The sequence below is a fragment of the Thunnus thynnus genome, chromosome 12 (genome assembly GCF_963924715.1).
Source record: "Thunnus thynnus chromosome 12, fThuThy2.1, whole genome shotgun sequence".
In the NCBI taxonomy this organism is placed as follows: Eukaryota; Metazoa; Chordata; class Actinopteri; order Scombriformes; family Scombridae; genus Thunnus; species Thunnus thynnus.
Genome location: NC_089528.1, coordinates 14,019,127 through 14,029,663, shown reverse-complemented (window position 1 = coordinate 14,029,663; position 10,537 = coordinate 14,019,127). Strand labels below are relative to the sequence as shown.

Sequence of the window (10,537 nt, the reverse complement as noted above, 5' to 3'; positions counted from 1 at the left end):
ATGAGAGCAACAGCCTTGGCTTTATTTCCTTTAAGCTTCTAATCTCTCTTTCCTCTCAATTTAGCTGCAGCCTCAATCACAGCTCTTTCACAAACCATGTGGGTGTTTATATGTGTGTGACTGCTATCATGTGAAAACCTTGTAATTCCACATTTGGTGCAATTCATATTTTCATCATATGGTCTTTAATGGGGTTAAAGAACTCGGTACCACTTTTTGATGAGGTACCCTTTATAATGGGTCAATAAGTTGTAACTGGAGACTTTATTTACAGTTAATAAATCATATGGCTTATTAGAAAGTGAAAAAAGAGCATTTATTGCTGGATTACCAGCATTGAGATTTGCATTATTACCATGTAGAAAATATAAACACCAGCCAAAGATATTAATGGTTTATAACTGTAGTATTGACTTATTGTACATTAAAGTAAGACTATGTAAGTGTTGAAAGAAGAAATAATATATTCTTTTTCTTCCAAGTGAAAAGTTAAATTCATATACAATAAAACAAACGCTTGCTTAATTCAATACACTCAGGAGGTTTTGCTGCCACAGCTTTACTTGGTCTGGAACGATCATAGCAGTTGCTAATGTTGGTAAAGCTTAGATATTATACTGTGTAACTGTCATTACTGGGTCAGTTCGCTGACTTTACGGGTCCTCTCTACTTGTGCTCCTGTTACGCTTCTTTTGCATGTCACCGATAAACATTTCAAGGTTTTATCACAGAAGAGAAAAGTCAAAAGTAAACACATCATACCCTTTGACTGTACATAAATATGAATATCATGATAGACATGACAAAACATCTCGATTGCCCCCTGGTGGCTGGCTGCAGTATAGATCATAAATCCCACCCCTTCAATGTTAGCGAATGGGACATGAGCCAAACTAAAAAATCAACGTACACGTCAAATAAATTTTTCCCAAAGACGGTTTCTGTCATCTTAGGTAGTTATTATCACACTGATGTTTGTGCAATTACTCATTTTTCTGATAAGTTTGTTTTTAATTAGTTATTTGATGATATAAAAAAGGGGGTGTGACGTCATGATTGACAGCTTTCTCAGCCACTCTCAAACCTCCGACTCTGGCTCTAAATGACATCACACAGGCAATATGGCAGCTTCAGGAAAGGAGGTCTTTTGGCTTCACTTTTGCATAGTGGTAGGAAGTGGAGACATGTTGTCCATATTTACAGTCAACAATCAACCTCGCCGGGAGACTTGTTTTAATTTTTTCCTGCTTTTGTTCTCATTCCACTCCCTCACAGTTAGTTTGCAAATGGGGTTGATATGTTTAAAGCAAGCAGGAATCTTGGGAGATTAAGGTAAACTCAGTGTGCTATTATCCTGTAATCGCCACTTGGGGACACAGTGGCTGTTTAGCAAAATCTACAAATTTTCATTTAATAAAACCATTAGTAAGAACTTAAAATGTTTTATAAAGGGCGACTTATGAGAATGTGGTACAAAGAACACCTCAGCTACTTTGGCAAATGAAACTCCCTAAAAACACTTTGATAAACTTTAAAATGTGTCATCAATCTGAAATGAAGTTTGTCTGCTTAGCTCATGACATGACAGTGAAGACGTGCCTGCGTAAGCCAGACTGATGTGCGTATTTACTCTTATGACCATATGTGTGTGTGATGCAGACCCAAATGGAAAAGTGTCCAATGTGTTACTGTTGATTTCCATGACAACGTATTATGTCGAGGCTTAAACCACGGCTGTACCATACTGTGCCTAGTAAGAGTGACATCTCCCACTGCTTCAGTAATGAGCTGTCTAACATGCTGTCAGCTTGTACAGATGGAGTACATACAGGCCACTCAACACTTAGAATTATCCAGTCAGAAACACTGAATAGTTCAACATTTTGGCTTTCTTGTTGAGAGTTAGACGAGATGATGGATACCACTACACCACATGTCTGTCAGGTAAAGCTATACAGCTAGCACACCGTTAGTTTAACTTAGCACAAAGACTGGAACAGCTGGAAACAGTTAGCTTGACTCTGTCCAAAGGTAACAAAATCCACCTACCAGCACCTCTAAAACACATTAATTAATGCCCTATATTGTTTATTTAATTCGTAGTTGCTTTAGCAAGTGTAAAAACAACCCATTGTTAGGACTGGGTATCATTTAAAAAATTATGATACCATTAACAATACCAGTACCCTTAAAATGATACCAGTACCAACAGAGTACTTCAGTCGATGTTTTTTTTCTACTTCATTCAATACCCATCATGTGAATAGAAGCATTCAGTTGTGTAAAATGCCACCACTCCTCCTCATCCAAATGATTTTTACACAAATACATTTTGAAAGTGTTCAAATTATTCGAAAATTTATGAAACAACTGTACAAAACTGTACAATTAAGTATTATCATCACAGACTTATGGGTTGTAGCTGCTGTGGTGTTTGGCTGTGAGCAAAACCATACAAATAGTCATTTTTTACTTGATCTGGGCACAAAAAGGACCAAATTCAGGTATCGTTTGACTGGAGAAGTTTAGATACCACTTGGTACTGGGTTATTTTGGTCGATACCCTTAAGGTATCAAGTACCAATACCCAGCCCTACCCTTTGTGGTTTTATGTGGCGTTATATACTGGAGTATTTCTTGGCCCCCATAAAACTGAGAATAATGTTTTTTTAATTCAAATTAAACAAATGGGATATAGCATGTTAATTAGTGAGCTTCAGAGGCTAGCTGGTTCCAGTCTTCATTCTAAGCTTAGCTAACTCGCTGCTGCATATAGCTTCATATCTCCATACCTGACCCAGCAAAGAGGCTCCCAAAATATAAAACTATTCCTTCAAAGTTTAACCATTCACACAAGATACATTTATCTTCAAACTTAAGTAACGTGCACATGACTAACAGTGCTGTGGTGCTTTGGGGGATTTGGGAATCTAGCTAGATATCCAGTTGTTACGAAGAAAAACATGGAACGGGGGAATCACTTTTTCCCCCTCAAAACGGTAAGTAGCTATAAACTCTGGATTGTCATTAGACACACACAGGTTTTGTTTACTTGATGGGTCAGAAAATCTTCATATAGCTGTTGTCTGGTAACTGTTCTCATACAGCTAATTACGAAACCGCAGTGTGAACACCTTATCTCACATCATCAACAGTATGGCACAGTCCCCACCAACTCCGGACTACCACCACCAATCCCGTGCACAACTCTACCATCACGGAGGCCTCCTGTCGGGTTTCATTCTTGCTCGATGCCAGGAGCGAATTCTCTGTCTCAATTAATCACTGAGTTTCTAATGGAATGCTTCCCTTCAGGATGAGGCCCATCACAGAGGGGGCTGTAGTCAGTGCCATCGGTGAAGCTGCTCTGATTGCCTGAATACACTCCCAGCTTTGGAGTCACTGCAGATGTCTGCTAATTGTGGTGATTATGGTGAACGGAGGGGGGTAGGAATATGTAATGAATTTCCCATTGCTTTCATGCCTCACATCCTTTGGTTATGTGCATCTGCTACACAAGCAGAGCATCCGCAGGGTTTGGAGATGGACAAAAGCGACATGGGGGATTGGGCATGGTTTTTTGGATGGGCGGCCATTCTAACTCCAAGTGCAACCAGATTGGGTCCACTTATTCTTTTAGTTCTGTTCATGTCTGACACAATGCAGGTTTTAATTCCTCTCCTCTCCTCTCCTCTCTTCTCCTCTCTTTACGAATCTGTGACTCGGTAGACAACTTTAATAACCTCTAACAACCCTTCTCATTGGCCAAAATTAGACTAAAATCACATTTATCAAGTCAAGTAAAGAAAATTTTATCTCTATAGCCCAGAACCCCAGATTTGTCTTAGAGGGCTTTTTAATATGTACAACACACGACAGCCTCCAGAGACCCTTGATTTCAATTAAGGAAAAACTCCCTTTTATCAAGGAAAAATGGGAGAAACTTTATGATGCGCAACATAAGAGGAACCCTCTTCCAGGACAAAAAAGACATATAGTATATACAGAGTACAGAGAAGTAGCAATAGAATAACAATATGGAAAGAAACAATGACAATGAGAAAGGAATGGTTTTCGGGAAATACGCTTTCTTGCCATGAGTTAAATGAGAAGCTCAATATTATGATCATACTTTTCTGTTAAATATGAAGCTACAGCCTGCTGACGGTTAGCTTAGCTTAGCACAAAGACTGGAAATAGGGGGAAACAACTGGCCTGGTTCTGTCCAACGGTAACAAAATCCACATACCAGCATATTTAAAGCTTACCAGTTAACATATTGTATCTCATTTGTTTAATTCATACAAAAAGTAGGGAGAAGGGAGTTCCCGAAGTCTCCGCTGGTTGGGCAAAACCCCCTGTAAAGCCCGTTTTTATCATCGGACCAGGCTAGCTGTTTTTCCCTGTCTCCCCTCTTTATGCTAAGCTAAGCTAGCTGTTGCCAGCCTGTAGCTCCATATTTAACTGATGTATATGTGACAATAGTGTAAATCCTCTCCTCTAATTCTTGACAAGAATGCAAATGAGGGTATTTCCCAAAATGACAAATTATTGCCTCAAAGAAATAAAGTATAAATATTAAGTAAATATTAAATGTTTCAGGCAGAGCGTGAAAGTGCTTGGCGTGTGTTTGTCATTTAAAAAACTGCTATAACGTCTGATTCCAAATGCAGAGTTACACAAAATCTGAAATCTGTTATAAAGTCCTCAATATATCAAAAACAAACTTTTATTTTTACACAGGAAAAATAAAAACGGCCGGCTGTGCTAATTTAAAATCCTGTATGTAAATTGCTTGTGCAGATTAACAACCTATTAAATTAAGAGGATTATACATGCAACCTGAATTTCTGCATATTCTACTATTTATGGCTATCATGCCACTCTGGACATGCTACTCTGGACAGTGAACTGGAACAAATCATATTCATACATTTAGCATATTAATGAAGTTAAATATCAGATATTCTCTCTCCTCTGTTGCAAATGCAGTGAGTTATTATGGATGTGCTTTTGCCAGGCAAGAGTTGTCTAATTCCTTTGGGGCGAGTGCCCTTCCTGTCACACTGATCAAAGACTTTCTCTTGATATGAGCATAAACTGCTCCATGCCTCATCACCGTCAATGTCTGTGCATGCGTGCAAGCTTGTAGTATGTGTGTTTGTGCAAGTGTATGTCTATGTGTGTGTGTCTGTGTATGAGAGGTGTGTGTGTGTATGTGTGTATTCATCCCCCCATCACCAGAGGCTGTATTATGCATTGTTGTTGGCATGGCCTACATGCTCACCCAAGCATGGTCCAGTGTGGTACAGTACACACATCTTCCCATCCCCACTGCACTCCCCTGTCGTGTCCGCAGGCCCGCTTCATTTACCTTTACTCCTGAATTAATGCTAGTTAACTGTCACATTAACTCAGATCTGTTTGCCCTCTTTGTCAACAACATAAACTAGCCTCAGTATGTGATAGCCGTGGTTATTTTTACTTTGATACACAGCACACGAATATATGTAGGCTTCCTAAAGCTGCATCCATCCATACATAACCTTTATCTTATCTGAACAAAATGCACTGATGCATAAGATTTTAAAGCTATATGCTACTTTGTGTTTTCTCAACAAAAAGTGTAGAGGATATGTATGTGAATGGCTTTATGGAAAACTTCTCTTGGGTTTCTGCAGAGAGCAGTGGCCGTTGTCGTGCAGGTGTTTCATTCAGTGTTTCAATAGAGGCTGAACTGTGGGCGTGGACGCTCGATTGAAAGAGTGCACGGCCTTGTATCTGTGTATGTCTTCACATGTACATGTGTGAGGAGCATATATTTGCCTGCCAGAAGTGAGTGTGTTAAATTCTCTTAGCATGTGTGACGAATCAAGTGGCTGGGAAAAGAGCAGCGCGTTGCATGGCCTCTCTCGGCCTCTCACAAACTGAATTCTAAAGAGGCTATCGATCTGTCAAGGTCTCAATACATCTTTTACTCTGCCCCTATCTCACTATCTTATCTATTTGGCTTTGTATCACCTCCCTTTCTCCATCTGTAGCTTCCACTGTGTCTTTCTTTGTGTCTTCTTCTTTATTTCTTGCTAATTTTGAATAGACATGATGCAGAATGTGGGAGAGAGATGCAGCGAGACAGATAAAAAAAAAAGCGAGAGCATCCCCCACTCGTATGCCTTTCATCCTAATCTGTGGTCTCTGTCCAAGAAAGGGCCTCCTTTTCACTTGTCTGCCCTAAAGCCTCTTATATGTGACCCCTCTGTGTCTCCCTCAGGGCTCTCTCCCACGGCCAGCAACCTCGCACACAAGCACAGACACACACATCTGTGCATTTTAGTTCATAGTGATCTGCTATGTGAAGGAAGAGTTGCATGTGTTTGTGCTGAATCAAAGCAATATTTCAGCCAAAAAACAAGCAGAGGTCAGAATGCATTTGCTCAAACACCAAATTTTTTTTAAAAAACAACAAAAAACTGGAGCTGTACAATGCCATGATTTGCAGAACTGACAGAGCCTCTTACTATATGTTTGTGCCTGAAGGTGAAGACCAATTTACCGCCAGGCTGACTAACACAGCTGCTGGGAGAGTGTGTCTCTCGTTAAAAGAACTGACCTCAATAAAGACGGACGTTTGGCAGTCCGTTATGTAACTGACTGAGGATGATCCTGAGGCTGTGTGGATGTGTGTGTGTGTGTGTTGTTTTTTTTGTGTGCTAGTGCTTTCATGTTTGGGGCGGAATAAGTGTTTGCATGTGTGTGTATATTTGTGAGGGAGGTATACGAAGGCATATATGGTGTGAGAGTGTGAAGGAAATGTATGTGATTATTATGGCTGGTTAGTTGAGTTGAGAGGTTTGCTGTTAGCGATAGATGGGGGTTCTGCTTAAAACAACAGAGCTGTGGTTTGGGTGGCATGTGCTATATAGCTCAGCTGAATAGTGATATTTCATCCTGTAAAGAAACATACATACCAATGCTACAATAGTCATATTTATGGAAGGCATAGAAACCACACCCCCTATAGAGTTACTGTAATTCCTCAGAAGTGGTTGTACAGTAAATATATCAGACTGCACTCAGCACTAAGAACAGAGAGGCTCTCTGTCTACACTGTATTGAGGGACTTGATGTTGGCTTGCACTCTGCCTAGTGTGACCCCACCCCTGGTAAATACAGGGTTGGAGGTTTCCTCCGTGGATAAAAATACACTTGCCTCTCAGTACAGAGGGAGAAAATCCAGAATTCTTCTCTCTTCTAAGCCTATTGTGAACACAGAGCTAAAATCATCACCTTTTTTTTTGAAAAACATTTGCACTGAGAAATTAAGTTAACATATTGTCAACAAAGTACATCTTCTAGAGGTGAACAGCAGTGCTGGTGAATGTTTGCATTGTGAATAACATATGTTAATGATTGTACAACTTTGTTAATTTGGTCCAAAAAAACCCCAAACATTTCTGGTAGTCATGAATGCTTCTTCCTGCTTTTGTCTTTTGTCCATCATGGGCTCCCATACTTCACAGCTTGTGACATCATCATCATGTTTTTTACAACCTTGTTTCAAGCGTGCAGAGGCCTTCAACTGCCACAGGTACGGTTACTTGTTAACTTGTTGCCAAAAGTTTATAAAGACACACTCAGTGGTGTTTTAAAGCAACAAATGAGCTCTAAGAGCTTCCTGTGCAGAAAATAAAGTTTCCTACTAGTCGAACTGTACTGGAAGGGAGACACTCTGACTTACTTCCTTATTTGAGCTGGAAACACAGAACTCCCAGAACTCCATGCCGGTAAGTTATTGTCATCAAGTTTTTGATTGTCAGAAAATCATCTTGCTGCAACAATAAAGTTTGGTCAGTTAACTTTTATTTGGGTCACCATGTTTCCTACTTTTTGTAACACACTGCTGAAGTATAGAAAGCATATTATGTTATGACCCTATATGTTCACTACATAATTTCTGATGCTTGTTTTTATCTCTTTGAAGAAACAAAGACGTCCATGAAATTGTGCATCTCTCTCGACAACAAAACAAGAAGATGTTGGAAAATTGAATGTGATTGTTAAAAACAAAAACTGAAAATGAACCTCGAGGGACAAGAAAATCAGGGGACCGGACTGAGAGACGTCTATGACATACTAGTCAAGGCACCTCCGGAGCGACTGCGAAGCCTGACAATCCAGCTGGGTGAGTCTCCTGAAGATAATATCATACATGCCTTGTGTCTGATTGTTCTTCGGCGAGAGGAGCAGGCCCTGAACAAACTCCAGATGCTGACGGACAACCACCTCGCTAACCATCTGGTTGAAATGTGGAAAATGAGTGGAGGTAAATTAGAAGATTTTGCAGTTCACTGCAACTCTCAGCAGTTCACAGGAGAATCTCTTGCAGCTTTAGCTCGCATTTTTAAAGTTTTGTCAGAACAAAGGCTGTGCGATCAACTTTTAAGAAATCTGGCATACAAGAGAGCTCTTTCCACCAACAGCCAAAAAACAAGCAACTGTGAGGATCGGGAATATGATCAATTCATAGAGGAAGCTAAAGTTGTCTGTGGGCCCCAGTTTGCAGAATGGATGTGTTCTTTCAGGGACCTCAAGTTGGGGTCTTCCCATGATCCTCATAGCAGCCCGGATGAAGGAAATACAACTTTAAAAGTGGTTCTGTCTCAGTATCAGTCAAAAAGTGGTATGCCCAGCCCGCTGCAGGCGAGCTCCTCACTACCATCATATCCTACTCATCTGGAGATAAGCATTCCTCCAACAGCCACATTTCAAGAAGACAAAATAACTCCAGAAACACCAGGAAGCCAACAAAGCATTGTCGTTGTTAATGAAGTGAAAAATGCTCCTGAGGAATCTAAGATTAAATCCAATGAGCCTCCTCTGTTTAAAGACACAAAGATGGATGCAGCGTTTGCAGCGGTGTGCAACCAGAAAGAGAGTCCAAACCAAACCACTGAACCAAAATTTTCACTACCTACTGCAACAAGCATTTCTCCACCCAAGATGACTTTACCAAACAAGATGTATGAAAGTAAAGGTGCCGAAGAGGAGGAGGAGGAGGAAGTATTTTACGCATTTGTTATCCTGCATGCACAGGAAGATGCAGAAGTAGCTGAAAAGATAAAAGAAAAACTGGAAACTATCATTGGTAGGGAAGGTGCAACTTTCTCTGAGGACTTTGCCATCCCTGGAAAGAGCACTTTGAGGTGTATAGGGGATGCTATCAACAACTCAGCTTTTACCCTTCTGCTGCTCACCCGCAACTTCAACACTCGTTTGCTGGAGATGAAGACAGACTCTGCCCTCATCAACTCCATAAACTACAAACACAAGTACAACACTGTTATCCCTCTGCTGCCAATGGAGAACCGCATGCCCAAACAAAGCATACCCATAGTTCTGCAGACTTTAGTTCCACTTGATGAGAAAAAGAGCTTTGACAAAAAAACACAAAAGACATTGTCTAAAGCAAAAATTGATAAACAGAAGAGAATTTGGATGGATGAGCAGAGAGTGAAAATCCAGATAGAGAGACAGGAGGCACTTAAGCGTTCAAACCAAAATCAAAAGCAGTTTATCCAAGAGTGTAAAGCAGCACAGTTGCTAGAGCAGGAGACACTGAGCCTTTTAATGGCACGAGACTGCAATTTTGTCAGCCCATCAGCACGGCAACAACACCCAAGCATTCAAATTACAAATGCTAAGTACATTATGATTGGCAATGACTCTCAAATGACTGTGGATTATGGTGGAGGTGCAGAAAAAGATGATGCAATTCAGAGTGATGAGGAGCAATAAATGCAAAGATGGAAATAAAAAATTTGATTTTCTGGGGTGAGTTTATGTAAAAAAAAAAAAAAAAAGAGAGAAATAATCATGTTTCCCGAACACTAAAATGTCAGAGCCACAGTGGGGTTTTCATTGCAGATTGTTTCATTGTATTTAAATTTGTTAATGGAAGAGAATTCAATAAAACTCTTAAAGTAAAAGATCAATTAAATACCATCTAAATGATTTGATACAACACTTTAAGAGAAAGTCTGTGCAGCAGAGGTTTGGATGAATAATTAGCTGAGGACTGCCATCTACTGACCGATGTGTGATTTATACTTCCTGACCTCTTCAGCTGCATGAACCCGCTGTCGGCACTAGGGAGCAATGCTGTCACACATTCCTCACTGCACCCCAACAGGATCTTCTGAAGTGCAGTGTCATCCAACGCCACCACTTCTTCTGGTATCTGAGAGCTGTATGAGTTTAATGAAATATTAATCACTCACATCATTTTCTTTATTTCTTCAAATGTTCATGTTGGTGTTTTCTCAGGTTTCAGTCATTGTGGGAAGGTACAGTGCAAATCATCTGTTTTTGTACTCAGATCAAGTGTCCTATTCATCCGCTCATTTGGAATAAACCATTTTTTTTTCACAATAAGGACTCCGGATTCTCAGGTTGTTTTTAATTCTGTAGGTCAGAGTGAAAATGAAGACAAACAGTAAAACAAGCTGAAGAAATCAAACTAACGTCTGCAGTGTCTTCT

General features: G+C 40.1%; 1 protein-coding gene across 1 annotated transcript; it reads left to right on the top strand.

Moving 5' to 3' along the window:
• Positions 1–7,558: 7,558 nt before the first annotated feature.
• ticam1 (TIR domain containing adaptor molecule 1) lies at positions 7,559–9,862 on the top strand. The gene is made up of 2 exons (XM_067605667.1): positions 7,559–7,784; positions 7,982–9,862. The coding sequence occupies exon 2, from the start codon at positions 8,077–8,079 to the stop codon at positions 9,793–9,795; it is 1,719 nt and encodes a 572-aa protein (XP_067461768.1). The 5' UTR covers positions 7,559–7,784; positions 7,982–8,076; the 3' UTR covers positions 9,796–9,862.
• The last annotated feature ends 675 nt before the right edge of the window (positions 9,863–10,537 follow it).

What these genes read in the sequence shown, in the direction of transcription:
- ticam1 (XM_067605667.1), top strand. Translation starts at nt 8,077, where the DNA reads ATGAACCTCGAGGGACAAGAAAATCAGGGGACCGGACTGAGAGACGTC.